This window comes from Lampris incognitus, chromosome 19 (assembly GCF_029633865.1).
Source record: "Lampris incognitus isolate fLamInc1 chromosome 19, fLamInc1.hap2, whole genome shotgun sequence".
Taxonomy (NCBI): Eukaryota; Metazoa; Chordata; class Actinopteri; order Lampriformes; family Lampridae; genus Lampris; species Lampris incognitus.
Genome location: NC_079229.1, coordinates 19,131,562 through 19,158,405, shown reverse-complemented (window position 1 = coordinate 19,158,405; position 26,844 = coordinate 19,131,562). Strand labels below are relative to the sequence as shown.

The 26,844-nt window shown below is 47.6% G+C and overlaps 1 protein-coding gene across 1 annotated transcript; it reads left to right on the top strand.

Moving 5' to 3' along the window:
- The first annotated feature begins 1,603 nt into the window (after positions 1–1,603).
- Positions 1,604–26,356, top strand: pck2 (phosphoenolpyruvate carboxykinase 2 (mitochondrial)). Its single transcript, XM_056299474.1, has 11 exons — positions 1,604–1,960; positions 7,571–7,783; positions 17,972–18,156; positions 19,685–19,755; positions 19,920–20,055; positions 20,578–20,765; positions 20,998–21,160; positions 21,655–21,870; positions 24,648–24,785; positions 25,022–25,117; positions 25,430–26,356. Exons 1-11 carry the CDS (start codon positions 1,929–1,931, stop codon positions 25,897–25,899), a joined length of 1,908 nt encoding a protein of 635 aa, XP_056155449.1. The 5' UTR covers positions 1,604–1,928; the 3' UTR covers positions 25,900–26,356.
- Positions 26,357–26,844: the final 488 nt, after the last annotated feature.

The following is a 26,844-nucleotide window of genomic DNA, read 5'->3' as shown; positions in this document are numbered from 1 at the left end:
GTGTCTCCCCGCCTGCCGCCCAAAGACTGCTGGGAGAGGCTCCAGCATCCCACGCCCCCCATTGGGATAAGCGGCTTGGATAATGGATGGCAGTAAATGTGAACTGAATTCTTATTTTTCCTTCATAATCTGTCTATTACGTTCACTCGTGATCAGGGCCGTCGCACGGGAGCGCGAGGCCTTGCGCGAACTTGACGTGCATGCGCATGAATCACGGTCACACGCACGTAGCTATTGTAGTTCTACTGTACGCATAATCTCGGTGCAATACATTTTTAACAAGTAGAATAATACAGCGTCATCATGCATATAGTCTCATCTATGAGGTTTTTGTCCCACTCTTGACACCAATGTAGCGAATTCCCGGGGGGGGGGCAGTCCGGGAACCGCCACAGCCGGCACGCGAACCCATGTCTCCCACTCCGCAAGCGACAACGTTAACCAGTCGACTAAAGGGTCCGCTTACCCATGCACGTTACACTATTATAGTCTTCCAAAGGAAAAAAGAAAAAATCAACTGTAACAGTATTAGCTTTAAATCAAGCCGGCTCAGCAGTCACCTTATTTTGGCTTGTTGAGGTTTAACAGTATGTTACGATTCAACAGGCACAAGGCCCCGTGCTGTCGCACACTTGGCCCAGATCGCGCGCCGGTTCTGCTCATGATACCCCCTCCGTCCTCTCCTCCCCACAGCAACCCGTTTGTTTCTCCTCCTTTCACGGCTCATGGTCGACTATGTACGCGCGTGCGTGCGCGTGCGCGTGCGTACATATTGTTGGGCGCGTGACCCTTCACCCAGTTCCCAACGCAGACACATTAACAGGAAATGCACAATTTACCAACAGCCGCCCATCACCATTACATCGTTTTTATTGACTGGCGAAAACCCCTCAACTGAAGGGGCGGTCTGTTGATTGACTGCCGGGACGACTCGTAATACAACATATCGACATGTACTTGTTATGAATTCTGCTGTCGCGTCAATATCCCCCCCCCCCCCGCAAGGTTTGCGAACTGTCCCCAAAGTTATAAATCTCACTAGAGTCTAACTCCCAAACTTGACTGTCTGCATCGCTGCAAAGACAAGCCATATCCTTCCGCTGTCCTAGTTTGTTTCCCTGAGATTTAGCTAGATGTGTGTTGACGCTTAACGGCAGTAAAAAGAAAAGAAAAAAGCCTTTCAGTCATGTTGTTGTTTCTCTGCGCTGTGTGCGGGGAGGATACGGTATGTTGTGAATGTGCTGTTCGACGTTTGTCACAGCTATAATGTGCAGCATGCAGTAACTTGGGGAACTTGCATCAGCCAGTGGAGGAGGTCTGTTTGACTGGGGGTTGTTTTTTTTTTTTAAATACATTGGACGTACAACAGCACCGGTGCATCCTGCTGGAAGGGATATGGACGGTTGACGTGATCTCGCACGGATTGGATCAATTCTACACGCAGCCGATGTGCGATAATCCCGGACACTGGTCCGATGTCCCGTTTCTCCAGAGACACACTTCAGGGTGGTTTATTGAACCGGCTTTGATGCTTTGCATTGCTCCGAACGACGGAAGACAAGGCGTAAGAAACTTTAAAACGACAGAAAAAGAAGAAGAAGAAGAAGAAGAAGAAGAAGAAGCCGCCGCCGTATGGCACCGGGATCGTCGTCTATGCGATCGTCGTGGAGCCTTCCTTACAGGAGTGCGGTATAAACTGGATGCCTCTTCTTCTTCTTTCCCCCCCCTTTTTTTTCTACAGAAAGGCACACGTGTTACAAAAGTGCAAGGTTCGCCTACCTCAATACTGCAAACTCACCACTGCAGACCAATCAGATATGAGTTGTGATCAACTCTAGCCACATCTGGTTTTGTTACCTCTCCAGAGCTGCTTATTTATATATAGTTTTCTATTTCATCAGCTAGTTTTTTTAAAAACTCTAACAAAGATGTCGTGCCTCTTGCTGAAAGTAATGCGCAGGTGAGTGATCTTGACTTTAATTACCACTATTATCATATCTTGTGTTTTTGTGTTCCTCTGTTGACAGTAGGTGGTGTTCCCCCTCCCGCCTATCACAGCTTGCCATGCAGATATTAGCAACGTTTTCCCTGTTATCACCTTTAAGACTTTATGGTAACACAAGGTAACCCTCTTAAACCCTCTTTGAATATGGCTTTTCGCACTATTTCCAGACATCTCGTGTGCTTTTATTGCACTGGAGTCACATCCTTCAGTCTCTATGAAGTTAATTGAGCAGAATGGCTGCAAAGGTCCTCTCTTTTTTTCCTTTTTTTCTTTTTTTTTTTTAAAGGGGTACCACCAGGAAGCCTTGTAAAATGTACCCGGTGTATATCTTTCAGTTTTCATGATGTTTGGTGGTTAAAAAAAACAAAAACTAAAAACCTGACCTACCTGATTTTAGTGACAAGATGAGTAAGAGATCACAGACGTCATTATACACACCAAATTGTGTGTTTGCTTTCCAATTGGAGTGCGACTGATCCCATGGAGAGTGCATGGGTCATAATAGACAGTATTAGTTTCTGTGTTACCCAAATTTAACTATTTACACTCTGTTTGGTGAGATAGTAAGGACCATTATGTGACCATGTGTTTCCAAATGCTTCAGAAAAACTTCCCATGTATTTCCTTTACCCTGGCACTCACCAAAGCATGTAAAACGCTAATGTGGAAATCATATTGCTTGCATGCACTATGCACAGTACGTGCTGTTCTTGCTTGCTTGCTCCTGACCAATGTGTAGACTATGCCCCTTGATACTATTGACCAGGATTGTGTGTGTGTGTGTGTGTGTGTGTGTGTGTGTGCGCGTGCGCGCGCAGAGGGGGTATAACTTGTTTATAGAGCATGTGGATTGGCCTGCTGATTTGGTGGTGTGTTTCATGTTTCTGGAGAAAAATGCACTGTGCTCTTCTCACAGCTGGGATCAAAAATAGGATTTAAGGTTGTTAGCTGATCTCTTCTCAGGCTTATCGGTTCCTGTCATGCCTCACTCATGTGTCCCGTAGTGGATATTATCCCTGGTTACAAAACATCTCTCTCCTCTTGGTGTCAAAATCCACTTACCTTAGATAACTTATTCCATATGGAAAGTTGTCCACCATAAATGCTGCAGGGTACTACTTCACACGGTGTTATGTACAAGCATGTAGAACGCTTCCGCAGACTTCTGTGAATAGGAAAAAATCTGACCTTGATAAATCACTGTCATTTTGGTTGAACAGAACCATGCTTGGCTTGCAAAGTGGTTTGACTGGTATCGGGGATAGGTTAGGAAAGAGTGGAGGGGTAGCTGGGACGGAGGGGTGGGTGTAAGTGAGTGGGCGATAGGGTAAAGGTCAACAGAAGCCGTTGAGGTCTTCTAAAAGATAATGGGGCATGGAGCTAATTGCAACACCATTTGTTCCCCTCCTTTTTAATTCAATTTTGCCTAATTCTAGGCACCCTACACATGGTTATTTTAATTGGTAGCATGACTGAGCATGTGGCTGGGTTAGTGGAGACCTAATTGATTTTCTGTGGCAAAACGAGAGTCACTAGGCCACACCTAAGCCTTCTATATTCATTTGAATTTAAGTTATCATCTCTTTTCAAAATGCTCATGGTTGCTTTTGTGAGAGGATTTGGTTTTGTCCATCACTCAAGCGGTGTATCTTGAGTATTATTTGAATGCAAAGTAGATGGGAGAGGGTGTTCGACTTAAAATCAATGAAAAATCTGTAATGTCCACAAATACACGGCACGACTGTGTGAGCGAATAACTTGGGGCTTTATTTTATCCCTCTCGTTCTGTCATTCATACATCCATGCCGTGTGTCCCGTATACATGCTTGTTCCCCCTCCTACTTCCGTACTCGCCCCATAACCCCTTGCTTCTCTTAAAGAGGTATTCTCTATTAATGTCTGAACATCACAGAATCCTTATGGGGAAAAGCCAAAGGACAGAACGGCACTAGCTCTGGCTGTTTAACAGTCATCGATACTGTAGAGCCCCCCGCACATCTGTCAAATCTACTGCGCAGACTTCCTTCCACATGTCAGGTTCGAGGTCCACATAAAGTTAAAAAGCAAACCATTGGAACGGTCAGCTCAGGTTGACCTTTTGTCTGGGCCATGTTTGAATGTGGACTCCAAAGAAGGTCCACCGAAAGTCTGTATGCTTGCTTCAAAACAATCCTTTAAAGTTAAATTGATGTTAAACATCGTTTCCCATCATTTTTGTTTTTTTGCTAAAGTGATGAGGGGGGGAAAAAGGTTATCTTTTGCCGACTGTCACAATGTGTTTCTCATCGTATGTTAAACATCCATTGCTGGCATAAATTTGAGATTGTTCGTGATTAAAAACAACATATCAGTGGTTAAACAAACTGACGTGTCAAAGCACACATTCTGGGGAATGGTGTCTGGGGAATGGAGTCTGGGGAATGGGTTGCTCTTGGCACCTTGCCCTCGCCATCAACTTACACATCCCCCCTTTGCTTATACAGGCTTGTCTGCTGCACATGCCCTTTGTACCCTCTGTGTGTGTGTGTGTGTGTGTGTGTGTGTGTGTGTGTGTGTGTGTGTGTGGTGAGATGACATCCTTAACGCTGCCAATTGAGAACAGCGTGCCAGAACTTAGCTGGCCAGTTCATTTGGGTGATATTGGGAAAGGACGGATCACACAGCTCACATACGCCATATCGAGACAGTGTAAAGCGACGTCGCCAAGAGAAAGTAAGGGGGAAAGGACCTACAAACTTGTATACTGCTTAAACAGTTCGGTCACTGCAGCCTGACAGCGGCTTGTGTTGGTGAATACCATGCTGGTTAAAAACAATAGGCACCCCCCCCCCACGTGCCACTGCCATCCTGTGTCACAGCGAGATACTGGGGGTCTCTGGTTGCACTAACTGCCCTGGGGCAGCAGTTGGCATCTCAGCATTGCTAACCCAATGATCAAATCGTCTTTTAACTTACACTGAAAGATTCAGTGGTTCTTCTCAGTGCCATGTACGTCTCCTAACCCTTCCCGTTCAAAACCTACATGGAAACCCACTGGTTTCCAAAATGAACAGGAAAAGCACCCACTTTATCGTCAGTGCCTGAAAAAAGAGCTCTACATGCTTACAAAGTTATGACATTTTGATGTTTAAGTTGCACACAAAGAAAGGAACTTGATATTTACTATAGCACATTTAAGAGGCGTTAAGCACTCTTAAATATTAAATTCAATTAGACAAACACTAAAGTGCCAGTTGGGAATAATAAACTGGTTTGGACAAATGTATTTTAGGAAAATGGGTAAGATGTCATTATTATGTGGCATGGTAGTGCAGTGCTTGCATTGCTGCCTCACAGCAAGAAGGTCCTGGGTTCGATTCCCACCTGGGGTTGTGTTAACATGGGGGGGTGGGGATTGCATGCTCTCCTCGGGCCTGTTGGTGTGCAGTGGCTGTCTGTGTGTATGCTGCACATTCTCCCTGTGCTCAGGTGGGTTTCCTCCAACATCAAAATAAACTCTAATTTAGAAAAAAACAAACAAAACATGCAGAGCACTCTCCTGTCCTGTCCCTGGCCATGGCATGGATGTCCACCTGGAACTGGTCCTCAGGTGCTGAAGGAAATGGCTGCCCACTGCTCCTGGAGACAGGACAGCATGATGGGAAAAATGCAGAAGGGATATGTCTTCAGCCACCACTCCCTGCTTGGGTGGGTGTGTGTGTGTGTGTGTTCTAGTGTGTAAGATGAGCAAAGTCGCTCATGTATTATAGCCTGTGTGTGAGATGTTTTTCAAGAAATCATTTAAAATTCATTTGCATAACTCAAAAACAGTCCCAGTCTCAGAGGGCTTTACATCCGGGTCAATACAGTTGACAACAATTAACCCCCTATCCTCAGGTTACGCCAGTTGAATGATTTGAGAAGACAGCATTTATTTGCTATTAATATTATTTTAAATGCATACCCTGGGGGAAATAAACCTGGCAATATAAGTTGAATAAGTCCATCAAGGTAAGTGAGTTGACTCTGGCTGCAGCCATACAGTATTGCCAGGGTTGGTTCATGCCATTCTGCTAAACAACAATGATAGCAGCGTCGCATGAAGGGCTGAATGAGGTGACAGGTTGCAGGTGGGGTGGAAGGCGTGTGTAGGGTTGTAAGCAGGGAAAAGTGAAAGAAAAATTGCATGATCTTAATCTAAGTCTTCCATCCTCCTTTGTAACCGTGTTCTTCCCAGTTAGTGAACCTGTTTCCCTATCAGATGTTGCATGTAAAAAACATCCTCAGAGGCTGCAGGGCATCGGAGTGAGCGCTGGGTATTGGGAAGGACGCTGCATTAGTAGATTAGAGTCGCGTTGCATCATGCATTATAAACGTGTTGGCTGCCAAGCCAGTTTCTATTGTATAGAGTTAATCTCAACTCAGCTGGAGGTCAATGTCAATGTACTGTAATTGGCCTCTTGCCATTGGCTGAAATTCAACAATTTGTCCCTCTCTTCACCCTTCCTTTTTGACAATAAGTATAATCTCTCTTCTTTTTTCTCTATTCATCATCACAGTTGCCATCAAATAGTTTTGTGTAAGACTTGGGGCAGATTAAGGTTGCCAAGAAAACTGATACCGGTACGCTTGATTCTATGGCAGCAAAGCCAAATGCATTTTGTTGTCCTGGTTCCTCGGCCTCTACTCTCTTTTACTTTGACCATTGTTATGATTTTCATTCTCATTCCCCTTATTGTCAACAGAGTGCCCAAAATAACCAAGCCATGAAAACAAACAAAAATTTCATTGTGGTTGGGTGTACATTCCTTTCTCTCAGTTTCCCCCATTCCCCCATCCATCTCGCCTGTTCTCGTTCACTCCATCCATTCCTGCTGCTCCATGTTGAGCCGTGATGACATTTTGAAAAATGGCATCAACGTAGAGCTCCTGAGAGTTGAATTTGGGTCTCTAGTGGGAACGTATTTTCATTATATGAAATAAACCACATAAATAAAAATGGACTAACCGATCTCTTTCATCCAGCTACCATTTGCTTTCATTTCATCCAGCTACCATTTGGGTGGCACGGTGGTGCAGTGGTTAGCACTGTTGCATCACAGCAAGAAGGTCCTGGGTTTGAACCCCAGGCTGTCCCAGGTCCTTTCTGTGTGGAGTTTGAATGTTCTCCCCTTGTCTGCATGGGTCTCCTCCGGGTGCTACGGTTTCCTCCCACCAACAAAAAGACATGCATGTTAGGGTTAATACTCCTGTCTGTGCCCATGAGCAAGGCAATGGAAAGAAGAACTGGAGTTGGTCCCCGGGCACTGCAGCCGCCCACTGCTGCTATACAACAGGATGGGTTAAATGCAGAGAACAAATTTTGTTGTATGTATGTACAATGACAAATAAAGTGTCTTCTTCTTCTTCTAGAAGAATTGGGGACATATTTACATGTTTCTGTGACTCAACACTACATCTCGATCCGGACTAGATACAAACCATTATTATTTTTCCCTGTGTGAGAAACTGTGTAGTATGTATATCCATCCGTCTATCTGTCTCTATCACTATACTAATGAATCAACCCATTCCTCTCTCTTTCAGGCCGGGTGGCGTCGGGGCAAGTGTCGGGGTTCGATCCCTTGCCTCCATGCCCTCGCTCCCCTCGGCTGTGGCCGAGTTTGTCAAGGGGGCAGTGGAGGAGTGCAAGCCCGCCAGTGTGCATGTGGTGACGGGGACGCCGGAGGAAAGCGCCAACATCCTGGCGGGCCTGGAGAAGGAAGGGATGGTCAAGAAGCTTCCCAAATATGAGAACTGGTACGCACTTCACCCGCCCCGATTAGCAAGGAGTATACAGACGACAGACAATGGCTGTCTGCAGTACAATGACAAGTTTTGTCAAAGCACTTCTAAAATAAAAGTAACAATACCAGCACTAGAACCCCGCCCCCCCCCGAAAAAAAATCAACAGATGGTCTTGGGGCTAATTATAGATTAAGGCTTTCATAATAAACCAGAGAAGGAGCTATTCAAGTAAACTGAATGTCATGTGAGACGCTAACCAGTGCAGCAGGGTCTTAATCCATCACTGCTTACCCAACACTCATTACATTATTTCATCAAAGCACTCTTATGATATGAAGACCAAACTGGCCACCAGTCACGTTTCTCACGCGTGGACCTGCCAGACGCACAGACACCACCCCCCTCTGTCATAAAACTAGATAAAACGGCTAAAGGTACATTACTAATGAACTTTCATCACTGCTGATGGACAATGAAATGCTATTCTTGGCTGTCAGTGCGGCAGCCTTTTATTGTTTGCCTTCATAAATCACATCTCGCTCCCTACAATTTATGGCTCCAGGCTTATAGTGATGTGGAAATCCACCATTATGGGAGTTTCCCTGCATTAGTATTGTAGCTGCTGCTTTCTCAGTTAGTTATTTTCATCAATGTCCAGTAAATACACCGGGACTTTAACCTGGTCTTCTGGTGCAAACTTGTTGCAGTGGTTGTCTGAATAACTTATTTGCATGTTGTGCCCCGTGTAGCCGGATGAACTAAACCTTTGACTCAAGTTGGGCAGATAATACACTTCTTGAGGGGAAAACTGAGTGATACTTAATACTCAGTTCCCTCTGAAGGAGACGATGCAGGAGTAGTACTCACAGTACCTATGATAAAAAGCTCGACTTGTATGTTTTATCTGTATATTAGTGCTCATGTGACGTCATGGGGCGTCCTGACGAACAACCTAGGTGAGATGAGGTAGCGTTCATGTGACAAAGTCCACCCATCTTACATTTGTGGCCGATCGATATTGCAATGTTGGTGTTGTGTGCTGTTCTCACTGTAAACTGTGATTGTAGAGCCCTCTGGGAATAAACTGGGGTTTAGGGCAACACCGGCCCACCTAGGTACTTGCAGGGTAAAGCTAAGTCACAAGTTATGGTAATAGTAGCTTGTATTATAGCGTAATACAGTTGCACCGCTTTCAGCCTGTGGACAAAAAAGACCAGCAAGGGGCGTCTGGGTAGAGTAGCAGCGGTCTATTCCGTTCCCTATGTAACGGGGGCAGTCCTATGCTGTTCTATGCTGGTCAGCCTGCTGCACGCCCGTCACTCTCATCATTAGCTCTGCGTTGTGTTCTAGTTGGGTGGGGCCCCAGGTGTTGTGGGGGGCCCTCAGTCTCTCATCATCATCATCATCATGATCAAGGAAGGAGGGGGGACACACAGGACTCTATTTGGCCCACCTTGCCATTTATTTTGGTTTCAAACCCTTTGACAAACGTCCAGTCCTCCAGCGGGAGCGGTGTTTCTTACGGACGTGGGGGTCGAAGTTCAACCACTCCCCGGACTTCACTCGTATGCGTTAGAAGGAGAAACCGTCCACGGGACTCCGATGTAAGAAAGGATAAACAAGTATTTTATCCCACAGCTTGCAGTATCTTCTTACAGGGATACTCAAGGTTACGTTCTCCTCAACCAGCAAAACTGTGCTACGGTAAGAAACACGCGTGGCTCGGCTCGATCGCTGCTTGAGACTCCTCCCACAAAACAAAAATGGCCTCTCCCGTGTTCCCTCTTCCGTGTACCCACAAGACCTCTCTCTTAAAGCGACAGTACACGTATATGACGGTCGTTGTAAAACATACATAAAAGTAAATAATGACATAAAATAAAATGTAGTAAACACAAATAACAGCACACAGACAGGATTTGGTGATATTTCATACTCAAACAAAATAAAATAAAAACATCAATTTTAACCTGGTTACATTCACCCCTCCTGAAATTCACCAACATCCTGACAGCAGGATAAAAAGAGAAAGAGGAAAGGAAAAGCCCATCACTGACTGTTACAAGTGAAAAGAAGGACCTAGTCCTCCAGTCAACTTAGGAGCTACCTCGGTTACGAGGTCCAGAAAATAATGAGGTTGATCAAGTCTCAGAATTCCCTTAGATCAATGTGACGCCTGATACGCCACACCATGCACTTGGCCCAAAACAACCCTGTCTGATAGACACCTAATAACTCACATTAAACTAGTTTGAATGACTCCAACCTCCATCAAAGTTCAAACCCTCACACTCCGTAGAAATGGCATCTGAGCCATAGATTCTATTAACCTGTTCACTGACCTCACCACCCTCCCTGTGCGTGTCCTAACCCGACCATCGCTCTCTACTTGTGTGCGTGAGACAGTGCGAGCTGCAACATCTGTATCGAGTGAGGGTGGTGCCCCTGTGTGCGAATCAGTGTGAGATATAACACCTACATCGAGTGAGTGTGATGCCTCTATGTGTGGTGCATGTGTGATGTGTGGTGCGTGTGTGTTGGGTGGAGACTGAGCAGTGGCCCCCACAGGACTGACTACCAGACTAGACGGAATGAACTCTTCCGCTTCTGCCCACTCAGATCTAGGTGAGTCTCCAAGTGATGAGACTGCTAGCCCCACTGCATCCCCTGAGACCGTCAGGCCATCTGCACTGTCCTCCTCATCGGACTCTGCGCAGTCAAACAACTGACTGGTTGTACTGGACTCCTCACCCTGATCTAACTCAGGAAGGGGCAAGAAGTTGACCTCCAACAAACGGTTCCTGTGCACCACCCTGGTGTGCCCCTCTGCATCCTGAATCTTGTAGACGTGGATATTGGGGTTGACACTGACAACCGTGTACACTCCGTTCTCCCATTTGTCAGCCAACTTTCTCTTCCCTCGCTCACTCTGGTTCGCAACCAAAACACGATCCCCGACAGACAGGACAGTGCCCTTGGCATGTCTGTTGTACTGTCGCGCCTGATGCTGCTGCTCAGCCGTGGAGTGCTTCTGAGCGATCTCCATTGCACTCCTTAGACAGGAAAGCAGAGACTGAGCATAAGAGTCATAATCAACAACGTGAGGGTCATGCAAAACCTGCCTGAACATAACATCCACCGGCAGTCTTGGGACACGCCCATACATCAGGAAGAAAGGCGCGTAACCCGTGGTCTCGTGAACAGTGGCATTGTACGCGAGCGTGAGAGAATGGATCTGCTGAGGCCACTGTTGCTTCTGCTGAAGCGGAAGGGAACAGAGCATATTCCCCATCGTGCGATTAAACCGCTCTGTCCCGCCATTACCCATAGGATGGTAGGCCGTCGTGTGGGACTTCGCCACACCCGCCAACCTGAGAAGCTCTGCAATCAGGTTGCTCTCAAAGTTTGTGCCCTGGTCAGAATGTATTCTCTCCGGAAACCCGTAAACACAGAATACATGATCCCAGAGTTTCTTGGCGACCTGCTTCGCTGTCTGATTGGCGCAGGGGAACGCGTGAGCAAGCTTAGTGAAGTGGTCAGTAACCACTAGGACATCGACCGACCGCTGCTTACTGTCCTCAGCGGACCAGAAATCCATACACACAAGCTGCATCGGTGCGGAGGTTTTAATGCTCTCCAGGGGCGCGCAAGCAGCTGGCTCTGGGGTCTTCCCAAACACACATCTCCGACAGCATCTGACATATGCTCTGATATCCCTCTCCATGTCAGGCCAATAAAAACGCTGCCTTGCAAGAGAGAGAGTACGGTCCTGGCCCTGATGACCAGCGTGATCGTGGATGCCAGACAGTGCCTTGTCTTTCAGACTCAGAGGTAAAACATACTGAGACCTCCTCTGCTTGGACACTGGGTCCTTTGTCACCCTGTACAAGACACCATCATTGACTTCCAACTTCTCCCACTGTTTCAGCAGCCTGAGGACCTTCTGGTCAGCACCATGCCTCTCACGTCTCGATGGCCGCTTCCGAACAGCGACAAAGGGCAACACCTTGGAGATGCAGGGGTCCTGCTCCTGACTCAACCTGAGCTCCTCGGTGGATAACATTGGCAGTGTATCCTGACCACCCGACAGATGCTGAACGTGCTGGACCAAACTGAGTGCTATGAATACTGATGCATCAGGCCAGTCACATTTGGCTTGACAAAAAGCCCTGACCTCAGCTGCATCACAAGCAAACCCAGATCGCACACTAATCACTGTTTGGGACTGGCAACTGAGTCTGAAAACATCCTGCACAGAGTCCCCCTCAACCCCGTCGGCTTCCTGAACAAGGGCCGGGTAGGGCTCCCTAAGTAGCCTCTGACTGACGGGCTTGGAAAAAGGGTCGCGACTCAAGGCATCCGCCACCACGTTTTTCTTCCCTGGCAGGTGTTTGAGATCGAAAGTGTAAGACGCCAACTTAGACACCCAGCGGATCTCACACGCGTCAAGCTTCGGCTTAGTTAGGAGATAAGTCAGCGGATTATTATCTGTCCAAACGGTGAAGCTTTGACCCTTCAGCCAGTGGCTGAACTTTTCACAAACACTCCACTTCAGCGCCATGAACTCCAGTCTATGAGCTGGATACTTCCGCTGTGAGGCACTGAGGGACTTGCTTGCAAAACCAACAGGTCTGGCCTTGGACTCTCCTCGGGGCACTTGAGACAGCACCGCGCCGAGTCCGTCCAAAGACGCATCGACCGACAAAATGAAAGGCACCTCAAAGTCTGGATGGGCAAGCACCACACACTCCAGTAACATCGTCTTCAACAGATCAAATGCTTCCCCACATTCCACCGTCCAGTCTGCGGAGGTAAGCTTACGGAAGCTGCCATGGGGCTTCTTATCCTTAGCTGACCTCCCCCTCCTCTTTTGTCCAGCTGTAAGGGTGAACAGGGGCTTAGCCACGGAGGAGCAGTTCGGGAGGAAATGCTGGTAGTAAAATACCATACCAAGGAAAGATTTGATCCTACGAACAGAAGGCGTGCACCCATCACCTTCCATGAGATCCTGCACTGTCATGTTGGAGATGACCTCTACTTTGGAGGGATCGACAGACACACCTCCGCCATCAACCACGTGGCCCAAAAACCGCACCCGCTTCTGCAGCAGATGACACTTTTTCGGAGCCAGTTTCAAGTTGTTCTCCCTCAACCTCTGAAACACAGTGCGGAGCCTCGACAGAGCCTCAACCTCTGACGGCGCGAAGACAAGAAGATCATCAAGATAGCACAAAAGCTTCGTGAAGTTCAGATCCCCAAAGATCCCAATCATCATTCTCATGAAGGCTGCAGGGCTATTACAAAGGCCCTGTGGCATGCGATTGTATTCATGCAACCCAAGGGGAGTCGTGAAAGCAGTGTACTTCTTGTCATCTTCAAGCATTGGGATGTTGAAGAAGCCAGAGGTGAGGTCCATCGTACTAAAGAGGCAGTTACCACCCAGCGCGGCAAGACAGTCCGACTGGTGTAGCAAGGGATGAGCGTCTTTCAAGGTCCGAGCATTCAGCCATCTGAAATCAGTGCAGATCCGAAGCCCGCCATCCTTCTTCCACACCATAACCAGCGGTGAAGCGTATGTGCTCGAGGACTTCCGGATAATCCCTTTCTCCTCCATATCAGTGAGAACCTGTCTCAACTTCTGATAGTGGGCTGGGGGAACCCTCCTGTAGGGCAAGCGAAAGGGGCGCTCATCCACCAGATGGATGCGATGTGTGTATCCTGTGACCTCGCCACAGTCCAGAGAGTCCCTGGAGAAGATGTCATGGTACTCGGTGAGCAGCTGAGTGAGCTGGGACTTGCATGCCTCACTAACCTGACAGGAGCTGAGGTCAATGTCACTGAGTCCGAGCTCTGACAAACTCCTAGCCGGCTGGACAGGCGGACAGGCACTATCTGTGGCGTTGGACTCATGCCTCCCTGCAACTGATTGCAGTCCCTGGAAAACATTAAAGTCCTCAATCGCCAAGCATGGAAACACATCAGCCAACTTGCAGTTCCTTTTCAGCGTGATGGCTTTGTCAGATGGATTGACAACAGTCATGGGTACCCACCTATCACCCCAGAGCGGTGTGACAAGTCGACCTACGAGTACACTGCGTGGCATGGCCTTGGAGTCTGTCGGCTCCACAACAACAGTGCTTCCAGCGGACATAGGCACCTTAGCAGGAAGTCTGCCCCAGACTAAGTGCTCGTGCCTCGGTAAGAGTGTCACGGCCTGGGTGAGCTTAACAGTACCTATCTTCTCAGGAACTGCACCACCCCTCCAGCGCTCTACATTCGTGAACATGGACAAGAACTGTTCAACGTCAGGACTAGACGGATGTTCCTGTCCGGACGCGATGTCCCAGTACTCAGTACCACTCTTGAGTACATGGGCCACATGTTTAATGACGTTTGTGCCGACTATCAGATCATCATGCTGACCGGGCACGACCAGAGTGGGTATGACAAAGGAAACACCATAAAGCTGCATGTTGAGGTCATAAAAACCATCAGGCTTAGTCTCCAGACCACCGCAGCCAATCAAGACAATGTTCTCTTCAGGCTGCTGCTTCTTAGGTAAAACACCCCCAGAGCGGAGCTTCTCTACTGCATTTTCACTGATACTGCATGACATAGAGCCAGTATCCAACATGCCATTAAGCTGCACACTCTGGTTGACAAGAACAGGAGCATAGAACAAGTCACTGAAAGCCTGAATCCTCTGTGTCGCCTGAATGACCATACGCGAACCCTGAGGTGCTTTGGCACACTTGTCTTCATACAAGTGAGCCAGGTCGGAGACATCAGTGAGGGATACATCTACTTTACCCACACCATCCCTCTCTAGGTGTGGGTTTAGTAGTTTAACGGACGAGACTGACGACCAGCTCTTCCACCAGGCTGAGAACGGAGCTGGTTGGGCGGCTGAGGGTGAGGACAGTCCCTCTTCCAATGACCAGGAGACAAACAGTTTATACATCGGTTCTCCCGGCTGCAGTGGGAAAATGTGGAGTGATCCGGAGACTTACAAATCCTGCACAACCTCTGTGGTGCGTCTGGCACCCGCCCTACGGCGTTAGCTGGCGGTTGAGTCAGCGTCGGTGTCCGGACTGCAGCGCTAACTGGAACCTGAGTCTACATTGTGACCAAACGGTCTAGCAAGCTCACCAAACTCCTCATATAGTCATCACCGCCAGAGACAGGTGCGGGAGACGCTGCGGGAGACGGTGTAGGAGACCTTGCACAAAATGGTATAGGAGATGACGCATGAGCCGGGACGGGAGATGGCACCACGGGCACGGTCGTGTTCAAGTCGGGAGCCATGTCGACTACAGGGACATGAACCTGTGAATGGAACCTACGCTCTACCGCGCCTGCTTCACGTTGTCCACCTGCAGCAACATGGGACTTCCTCTCCAGCATGTGCTCATCAAGCCTCTCCTGGATCTCGCTAGCAGACCATTTCCCTGCGGACTTGAACTTAAAAACATTGGCAAGAGACTGATCTGGACAGTGTTTGATAAACATCATGCTTACCTCGTGGCTTGGCTCTTCAATACTACGGCCCTGCCACTTCAAGCATTCGTCAGCCACCTCCACTGTCTTATTAAGCCTAATCCAATACTCCATAGCGTCCTCACCTGGCTTGGGCAGCGTACTGTAAAAGTCCGCCAGGGGCATGCTCGAGTATGAGGTCACTAGAGTGTTGCTTCAGTACATCAAAAATAATGTGGGGGTTCGCTATGTGGTCGACAGATGTGTTGCGCAGCTTTATCCTCACCACGTCCCCTGCTTTCCCCATAAGCTTAGCTAGAATCTCATGTGACTGCTCACTAACTGGAATGGCTCGCTCCCTCAAATACAAAGTCATAAGGCTCTCCCACTCATGAACTGTAAACTTATTAGAGCTATCGCCCCTGAAAATAGGAGGCTCCCTAGCGTCTGTCTGCATTACTACTCTAACACTAGGCACTGTCTCCGAACGCTGTTCAGCAGACCTAGCACTGTCTGTGTGTGTGTTTCTAAGCACTTGTGTTTCCTGCAGCTTAGCAGTGATTGACTCTCCTATCTTCTCTGCTAACCGAGTAATGAGCATGGCTAACTCACCCACTGGCTGCTCGCTGTTACCTAGCACAGCCCCTTCGCTGATACCTGGCCTGGCCCGTTCTACGTAGCGTGTGGAGGTGAACTGAGGAGTGCCAAATGTGGTCGGGTCTCTAGGTCCTGGTGCTCTGGTGTCTGGTTCCCCGCCCTCTAAGAGCTGCCCGAAGCTCCTACCTACACCTAGCCGTAAACCCCCACCCACATCTAACTGGTACCCCCTCTCCATAGCACACTGGCGATCCAAAAGATCCTGATCAGCAATGTTACCCCCACCTACGTACGAACCACCCTCTGCCATGTTCCTACCTCTAACACTCAGATAAAATAAAAAATAAAATAAAAAAGTGAAAAGCTCAATTCATTTAAATAATTGAATCTAGAAAGCACTAAGATATTGAAACAATCACATACAATCAACAAATTCACTAATAGATTAATCACATATGCACATATCTAGTAGTTTACATCAATAGATTATTCACACGAGTCCTTCAATCACATCAACATTAACTTTTTTCCTTTTTTTTTCGTGTGTTTTTCTTCCTTCAGTATATACAAATGTCCTGTTCACAAGCCCAGTCCATGGTAACCACAGCTATGACTGTCCAGTGTCCACACAGCTCAACTCTAGTCCACTGTAACATGAGCGTACAGTCTATAGAAATACCTGAGGACGTCTGGGGCTTGATGACGACAGCAGCCTCCCGCGGCGAGCAACTGATGTCACTCTCAGGATCCATCCGGGTCGCGGCACCAATGTAACGGGGGCAGTCCTATGCTGTTCTATGCTGGTCAGCCTGCTGCACGCCCGTCACTCTCATCATTAGCTCTGCGTTGTGTTCTAGTTGGGTGGGGCCCCAGGTGTTGTGGGGGGCCCTCAGTCTCTCATCATCATCATCATCATCATCATCATCATGATCAAGGAAGGAGGGGGGACACACAGGACTCTATTTGGCCCACCTTGCCATTTATTTTGGTTTCAAACCCTTCGACAAACGTCCAGTCCTCCAGCGGGAGCGGTGTTTCTTACGGACGTGGGGGTCGAAGTTCAACCACTGCCCGGACTTCACTCGTGTGCGTTAGAAGGAGAAACCGTCCACGGGACTCCGATGTAAGAAAGGATAAACAAGTATTTTATCCCACAGCTTGCAGTATCTTCTTACAGGGATACTCAAGGTTACGTTCTCCTCAACCAGCAAAACTGTGCTACGGTAAGAAACACGCGTGGCTCGGCTCGATCGCTGCTTGAGACTCCTCCCACAAAACAAAAATGGCCTCTCCCGCGTTCCCTCTTCCGTGTACCCACAAGACCTCTCTCTTAAAGCGACAGTACACGTATATGACGGTCGTTGTAAAACATACATAAAAGTAAATAATGACATAAAATAAAATGTAGTAAACACAAATAACAGCACACAGACAGGATTTGGTGATATTTCATACTCAAACAAAATAAAATAAAAACAATAATTTTAACCTGGTTACACCTACCAACACGGGGATCGCTGGTTCGAATCCCCATGTTACCTCCAGCTTGGTCGGGCGTCCCTACAGACACAATTGTTCATGTCTGCGGGTGGGAAGCAGGATGTGGGTATGTGTCCTGGTTGCTACACTAGCGCCTCCTCTGGTCGGTCGGGGCATCTGTTCGGGGGGGGGGAATAGCGTGATCCTCCCATGTGCTACGTCCCCCTGGTGAAACTCCTCTCTGTCAGGTGAAAAGAAGTGGCTGGCGACTCCATATGTATTGGGGGAGGCATGTGGTCGTCTGCAGCCCTCCCCGGATCAGCAGAGGGGGTGCAGCGGCGACTGGGACAGCTTGTAGGAGTCGGGTAATCGGCCGGATACAATTGGGGAGAAAAAGGGGGGAAAATCGGAAAATAAAGGACCAGCAAATTCAATACAGTTTACACGACTGCTGTCACGACAAGCTAACAAACTGTGAAATCAATGTTTGAAATAAGTGTTTTTATTTTAACTGAAGTCTTACAAGAGATCTCCGTGTGTGTACTCTTGGTGTTTTAACTTGCTGTATATTTGTGTTGCAGTATTCTCTCATTTAGTTCTGTACAGTGACCTGCATTTATGATTTTTCCTACTTTATTTTTTTGGCAGCTGGCTGGCACGCACCGACCCCAAGGACGTGGCACGAGTGGAGAGCAAGACAGTGATTGTGACCAAGAAACAAAGGGATACCATCCCCATCCCCAGCGGAGGGGCCAAAAGCCAGCTTGGCAGCTGGATGAGTGAGGATGACTGGCGGAGGGCGAGAGAGGAGCGATTCCCTGGCTGCATGGCAGGTCGGTCGCATCATGAACGAGTCGGGTGTTCATTTGAGTCACTTTTGACTTATAGTGTGACATTGTCATGCCAAGTGTACGCCAAAGGATTTTCAAAATCGCCGCAATGGGGGGCATGCAGGTAGCATAGCTATTCCATTGCCTTCCAATATTGGGATCGCCGGTTCGAATCCCCGTGTTACCTCCGGCTTGGTCGGGCGTCCCTACAGACACAATTGGCCGTGTCTGCAGGTAGGAAGACGGGTGTGGGTATGTGTCCTGGTTGCTGCACTAGCACCAGTGACTAGGATGGCTCGAAAGAGTGGGGTAATTGGCCGGGTACAATTGGGGAGAAAAAGGGGGGAAAACAAAATATCACCGCAATGGACAGCATCACACCCATTCAACGACTTCCTCTTCATCCTAGTCATGCACGCACTTTGTGACTAAGGAGGAGGGGGAAAACGGATGATGGCTCATTATAAGATGTGTGATCCATGTGTGGAAAGATGCGTCATTGCCATGCCGTCTATGGTCATTGTGTAGCGAACACTGCGTGATCTAAGATGCTAAAAGTAAACGAAAATCGGGTTTATTCCTTTGCTTACTGACACGGGGATCGCCGATTTGAATCCCCGTGTTACCTACGGCTTGGTCGGGCGTCCCTCCATAGACAATTGGCTGTGTCTGTGGGTGGGAAGCCGGATGTGGGTATGTGTCCTGGTCGCTGCACTAGCACCTCCTCTGGTCACTCGGGGCACCTGTTTGGAGGGGGAACTGGGGGGAATAGCGTGATCCTCCCACGTGCTACGTCCCCCTGGCGAAACTCCTCGCTGTCGGGTGAAAAGAAGCGGCTGGTGACTCCACATGTATCGGAGGAGGCATGTGATAGTCTGCAGCCCTCCCCGGATCAGAAGAGGGGGTGGAGCAGCAACCGGGATGGCTCGGAAGAGTGGGGTAATTGACCGGATACAATTAGGGAGAAAAAAGGGGGAAAAAGCCACAAAAAAGTAAAATAAAATCAATCTGATATTGTCTCAAAAGTCCCAGACTACTTTAAGACTGGATCACAAGTATCTTATAGTTTCCTCATGATCTTGAAAATGTGTTTAAGACTCAAATATCCTGACTGAAATCCCTTGATGTGCACTTGGTATTAGTTGCTAATCACCTCCTCCAGTGAATATTAGTTTACCTGTAAAAAAGTATGATCTCTGTCTACATTTCAGACTACTTCATTTCATTTATTTTCATTTGGCCCCTCAAACATGACCCCCCCCCCTTAACTAAAAACAGTGTGAGCCCAAAATAAAATCATGAATCTTATCCCTGGTGCCAATCTTTAAATGACAATCAGTGGCATTTCCAATAACGTGTCTTAACTTGATATTCACTCATCTCTTAAAACTTTTGTTATTAAGGTTCTCGATCATGTTGTAAAGCCTCAGATTTTAACTGTGCCTTACTTTCTTCTATCCATACAGCGTTTCTCAGCAACTAGGATGGAACCTCCACTAATGTCAAACTCTCTCCTTTATCTTCGCTGTAGGCCGTACCATGTATGTGATCCCCTTCAGTATGGGTCCTGTAGGCTCTACACTGTCCAAATACGGTGTCCAGGTATTCACTGTACTCATTACTATTTGAATCAATGTTTTTTTGTACTATAGACCCATTTAGGGTTACAGAGTTAGTTCTTGTTTTTCGTTTTCTATGATTGTTATTACTCATTAAAAGAGTTAACCTCCTAGATAAGGGTGCTTGACTTCGTCTCCTCGTTCCAGGTGACGGACTCGCCGTACGTGGTTGCCAGCATGGGAATCATGACGCGTATGGGCTCACCTGTGCTGCAGAAACTTGCGGAAGGGGTGGAGTTTGTCCGCTGCCAGCACTCCGTAGGAAGGCCCCAGCCACTCAAAGGTACAAATATCTCAAGGGCTGTAAGGTGGTTGCATACTTAAAACTAGTCCAGCAAGCTTTGTGAGGGTGGTGTCAATACGTCCTCACACCTCGGCCTCAACCCTGCACTGCTGCAGCTGCATTTTCTGAACGATTCTTCTCACTGATAGAGATACACAGCATAGCGGCAGCCAACTTTGTCGGTGCATGTGTCTGTATTGAGCGGGGATAAGTTGTGTTTTGGATCATGGATGATGATAATGAATTGATTTGGATGTAGATAATGACTCAGTGCAACTCAGTGTATTTACCAGCTCATACATACACCGTCTGTCTTTCACCGTGTGAGTCTGACCCTGTATTTTCCTCATTTCTCCTCCTGATCACCACATCTCACTCCTTCCATCACTACACCACTACTCCTTTATTTTTGTCGCCCTCCCACCATCTCCCTTTAACTCCCACATTTGTAACCTTTCTTGTCTTTATCTCTATTCATCCTCTCTCCCCTCCCCCCTCTCTCCCTCTCTCTCCTGTTCACAGCTCCCCTGGTCAACTCGTGGCCCTGTAACCCAGACAAGGTGCTGATATCTCACCTGCCGGACACCAGACAGATCCTGTCGTTTGGCAGCGGTTATGGAGGAAACTCCCTCCTGGGGAAGAAATGCTTCGCCCTGCGCATCGCCTCCCGCATCGCCAAGGATGAGGGCTGGCTGGCCGAGCACATGCTGGTTAGCAAGGGACACTATGCCAGAGATGTCTTTTTTTTAACACTATTTCCATCTTTCTTACAAAATTTCATGTTTTTTTTCACCCCTAGAATAATGTAGAAGGACACTGCAGCTTTTCATATCATTTAGAAGTTGAAGTACAGTTGGAAATTGTCAAGCTATTTGTCGCACACCACCTCATCTGCTCGCTCACCGTATTGTTTCTGCTTGTCTCTCTCTCGGCCTCTCTCAGATCCTCGGTATCACCAACCCTCAGGGGGTAAAGCGCTACGTAGCAGCAGCCTTCCCCAGCGCCTGTGGCAAAACTAACTTGGCCATGATGAAACCGGCTCTCCCAGGCTGGAAAGTTGAATGTGTGGGCGACGACATTGCATGGATGAAGTTTGACAGCCAGGGTAGAGGAAGACACACACACACACACACACACACACACACACACTTACACGGCTATACTCCCTCTCACACACTCATATCCTTTCGACTCACACAACTGAGGATTGTTACGCTATGCCAATCTCACAAAGTCAAGTTGAGTTTACCGCTGAACTTTCACATCTTGGTGGAGCAGCGTGTGACCCGAGTAGCAACGCTGATCTTAATCAGGGTCATTTTGTAGGGTTAACTTGTCCGCTGTTGTCAAAATACCACGAGCAGCTTCACGCTGTTTACATCACAACCACACTAGGTAACGTTTCACATCAAACTTGATTGTAAGAAATATTTTCCATTATTCTCTTTTAATTCAATTCGATTCAATTCAAATATTCTCTTTTAAGGTAGTAAAGCTTTCTTCTCTCTGAGACCGAGAACTCTCTTTTTACGGAAACATTCATCCTTCATCCTAAGAAACCCCCCATAGTGATGGACTTTTTCTTTTGTCTTCCTCCAGGTAAACTAAGGGCCATCAACCCAGAGAATGGGTTCTTCGGCGTGGCCCCCGGTACCTCGGCCAAGACCAACCCCTACGCTATGGCTACTATCTCCAAAAACACAGTGTTTACAAATGTTGGGGAGACCAGTGATGGAGGGGTGTGGTGGGAGGGCCTGGACCCCCCTGCATCCGGTGTCACCCTCACCGACTGGCATGGCAAAACTTGGAAGTCAGGTAGTGACGAGTCAAAAACTGTTTTACAACGATGACAGCAGGTTGCTTTAAGAAGGTAGAATTTAGTCTGTTTTATAGTTCAAAAGCGACAGAATGGCACTTTATTCCGGCTATAAGTTGCGTGAACGGCAGTCTGCAGTTTTATTTGATATCCTTGTTTCAGTCTGAAATTTCCTTGCCTGCTGTTTCAGGGGTGACAACTGGGGCGTCCAGGTAGCATGGCGGTCTATTCCGTTGCCTACCAACACGGGGATCCTGGTTCGAACCCCCGTGTTGCCTCCGGCTTGGTCAGGTGTACCTACAGACACAATTGGCCGTGTCTACGGGTGGGAAGCAGGATGTGGGTATGTGTCCTAGTTACTGCAGTAGCGCCTCCTCTGGTCGGTCAGGGCGCCTGTTCGGGGGGGAGGGGGAACTGGGGGGAATAGCGTGATCCTCCCACGTCCCCCTGGCGAAACTCCTTGCTGTCGGGTGAAAAGAAGCGGCTGGTGACTCCACATGTATCGGAGGAGGCATGTGGTAGTCTGCAGCCCTCCCCGGATCGGCAGAGGGGGTGGAGCAGCGACCAGGACGGCTCGGAAGAGTGGAGTAATTGACCGGATAAAATTGGGGGAAAATACAAAAAAAAAAGTGACATGTGAATCTCATAACTACATATGCACGCTCACTACAACATCAGAGAGACCTGGCAGTTTTAGCTTACATACCTCTTAATGTCAGAGTTGACAACTTGGCCTTGACTCATCTCCTCACGAAACTTGACAGACCTGAAAGTGTTTAGATATGATAAAATTACTTACAAGTCAAACAAGTGCTTCTTATGAATGTCGCACATTCAACAGTAATCTTCCTGATATTAAGTGGTGCAAATATATAAGCTTTCTTACAATATAATCTGATGCTTATCATGGCAAGGGTGAACTTGAAGCCAGTGGGCACGGTGCTGCTGGTTTGGATCGGTGTATCTGTCCTGTCGATGACTGCCCCTCTGGAAACAAAGGTGCAGAAGGCTACATTGTGCTTAAATGGTTACTACTGTATGTCTTTCTATTTTAAGACTGAAGGTACTTACTTTAGCATTGATCAGACTAACAAAATTGTATGTATTATTATTAGAGTATAATCACAGTAGGTGTACACCAATAGGCTTCTTTTATATGACCCTGAGGTGAATTTCCTTGAGATACCCTCCTGTCATCCATGCTGGGCATGGATGCTCATACAGTATTCTTGAGCTGATACTTTTTTGGTACTCGCTGTTAAATATTGCTACTATTTCAGTCACCTTTTTGTGTATAATCACAATAACTGCACCAAACTATTTTTACACACCATAGTGAAATCAAGCGATAGAACAGAATGACTCAACAACAGTAACAACAAGTGTTATTCATAAAACACACTTATGCAAGACTGCAACACAATGGGCCTCATTCATCAGTCGTTCGTACATACAAATTTGTTCATACACACCCATAGAATTTATTAGCCCCGAGGTCTCTGTCTCCGAGACCAGTGTAGAACCCGGGTAACCCCTGAATTTGGACAGAAAGTATTGATGCATGCTCAGTAATCCAGTTAAGGAAATCCCAGAAAATTCAATCAGTTCATCTGGATACAACATTTAGTGGGAGAAACGTTTCATCACTCATCTACGTGACCTCGTCAGTTGCAAGTGACTGCAGGTATCCCCACCCTTATAAACAATGCAGTGGCATAACGACTGAACCAACAATCAGTTTCATATGCAAATTGCTGTGACCCATTAACTAGAGTTACAATGGCCATGTGTACTATTCGAGAGGATTGGGGAATAGTTACAATCACAGCACTGTAAGATGATGACTGATGTACTCTTAGGCCCCCCCCCCCGGTTTAGGGATGGTCGTTCCCTCTTCACATAGATGGCCTCTTTGACTCCCCGTTCAAACCAATGTTCCTCCCTATCAAGGATGTGCACATCCTCATCCTTGAAAGGATGGCCACTGGCCTATAGATGGGTGTAGACTGTGGAGTTCTGGCCTGACGCGTTAGTTCTTCTGTGTTGTGCCATCCTCCTGGCCAGCGTCTGTTTGGTTTCCCCGATGTACAAGTCACGACAATCCTCCTGGCACTTAACAGCATACAAGAAGAGTGGTTCCTGGGTGTCCGGGTGGCATGGCAGTGTATTCCATTGTGTACCAACATGGGGATCAACGGTTTGAATCCTCGTGTTACCTCCGGCTTGTTCGGGCATTCCTACAGACACAATTGGCCGTGCCTGTGGGTGGGAAGCTAGATGTGGGTATGTGTCCTGGTCACTGCACTAGCACCTCCTCTGGTCACTCGGGGCACCTGTTTGGAGGGGGAACTGGGGGGGAATAGCGTCATCCTCCCATGCGCTACGTCCCCCTGGCAAAATTCTTCACTGTCAGGTGAAAAGAAGCGACTGGCGACTCCACATGTATCAGAGGAAGCATGTGGTAGTCTGCAGCCCTCCCCAGATCAGCAGAGGGGGTGGAGCAGAGATGGGGATGGGGATGGGTCGGAAGAGTGAGGTAATTGGCCTGATACAACTGGAGAGGAAAAGGGGGGGAATTTATCCCCCCCCCAAAAAAAGAGTGCTTCCTTAAGGAAAATCAAGACCAAAAAGTCTTGAGATGCAAATGAGAAATATCTGAGCAATATCTGTATATGCTCTGGCAGGCTGTTCCTAAAGGAGAGGACTGCAGAAACTGAAGCACATTTTAACTGAAATTGCAGTCTGTACAATGTCTTTGTTGTCTTTGCATCAACAGGAAGTTCAACTCTGTGCGCCCATCCCAACTCCCGCTTCTGCACCCCAGCTTCTCAATGCCCCATCATCGACCCTAAGTGGGAAAGTGAGGAGGGGGTCCCTATCGACGCCATTATCTTTGGTGGCAGGAGGCCAGAGGGTGAGTGCTGCTGTGACCTATAATTTGCCATACAAGCCCCCCCCCCAACTGAGATAGTCACTCACCTATTAAAAAAGTGAAATATACTTTAACTGAATCACAAGCGACAATTTTGATGAAAGAAATGGCGATGTGTTTGATAAAGAGGATTTGAATTTTCGTTGGTTTCCTCATGTAAGAGTCCCGTTCTGTTATGTTTTTAACCCTTTAAAACCCCAACTCTGTGCATTTCTAAGGTGTTCCTCTGGTGTATGAGACGTTTAATTGGCGCCATGGGGTCTTCGTTGGAGCCGCCATGAGGTCAGAGTCGACGGCAGCTGCTGAGCATAAAGGTACCGACTCACAAAACTTAAAAAATTGCATGTTCTACCGGTCATTTCCAAAAATATGGTAAAGTACAAAGACAACAATGTTATTACATACATTGCACTGAGTCACACTCCTGGAATGAAATGAAATCTTTCTTTTATTTGTCTGCTTGTTTTGTAATGCATCCTTTGGGGTTAAGTTGACTGTGTTTAGAGGAGTGAGAAGATAATGAAGTGGTACACCGATTGTAAACGGAGCCACACTGTCATGCTGTGGATTATAGCATTGCACCATCTTCGTTGAGTTGTTTCAGTGAAATGAATTTCTCCCACCAGGCAAGGTGATCATGCACGACCCTTTTGCCATGCGGCCGTTCTTCGGCTACAACTTTGGTGACTACCTCGCACACTGGCTGAGCATGGAGAGCCGCAAAGCCCCCACGCAGCTGCCCAAGATATTCCATGTCAACTGGTTCAGAAAGGACCCTGCCACAGGTTCCTTCCTCTGGCCCGGGTTTGGTGAGAACGCCCGCGTACTGGAGTGGATCTTCAAGCGCTGCAGCCGGGAACGTGATGACGAGGCTGCCAAGAGGAGCATCATTGGTTGGCTGCCAGAAGATGGCGCTATCGACACAAAGGGTCTGGGCAGCAAGGTGGATATGGGTGCCCTGTTGGACCTGCCCAAGCCCTTCTGGCAGAAGGAGACGCAGGAGTTGAGAGCATACTTCACCCAGCAGGTCGGCGCCGATCTGCCTCCCCAGGTGGAGGCCGAGCTTAAGGCTTTGGAGGTCAGGGTGCAGAATTAAAACGCCCCCCAAGGGGGAAGGGGGGAGGGTGGGGGTGGTAATGGGAGTAGAGAAGAAGTCGTTGTAGACACAAGATTCAGCCATTAGGGCACAGCCTTACCCAGGGGTAATTCAACCTGATTTTATTGTGGGCTCTCTTTGTACAAGATATAGATTGACATATGAATTCATATTTGCTGCAAATGGCAGCAACAATGACTGATTTTAACTGTGGGATGCCCAACATGAGAATATCAGGTGCTGTTTAGTCTCAAAAGTACACAGTCAATACCAAAGAGCAGGATTTGCAGAGCTAATGTGACCAAACTCTTTTATCTATGAAAAACTTTTTCTTTTCTTTTTGTTGTTTTTCTCATGAACCAAACTCTTGAAAATTATCACTACATAAGCTGATCTATAGTTACCTCCGCAACAGAATCCTTTAAGTGCAGTGAGTCTGATTTGTTATGCAGATAAATAAGGAATGAAATTGGGGTGGGGTGGGGGGTAGGGGACACTACTTCACTTTGATGCTGAAATATTGTGAGAGTGGTGCAGGGCTAACGGTCGGGGAGTAGGTTAAACGTGACAGCTGGGGGAGGGAAACGGGAAGGAAGCGTGACATGCACAGAGTTGTCAGTTTTTCCAGGTGGAAGTATGACTGCACACATCTCAACCTGAAGTTCTTGATTTTTATGAAGCTTCCGTTATTTATGTCATGTGACACCTGTTGTCTTGTAGGACTGCAGAAGGAATGCGGTCATTACCAGTGTCCACTAATTTGCATAAGTATGCAACCCTAATAAAGTGATAAAAGCACAATCAGTTTAGCCTTTGTAGAGCCTTGAAGACATTTGTCGATAGTGTCCAGGCTGCTGATGTTTATCCAAAAGAACTGTATCACAGGATTTTACCCATAGAAAGGTTTTAATTAAATATGAGCACTGATTATTTACTATGAACTTC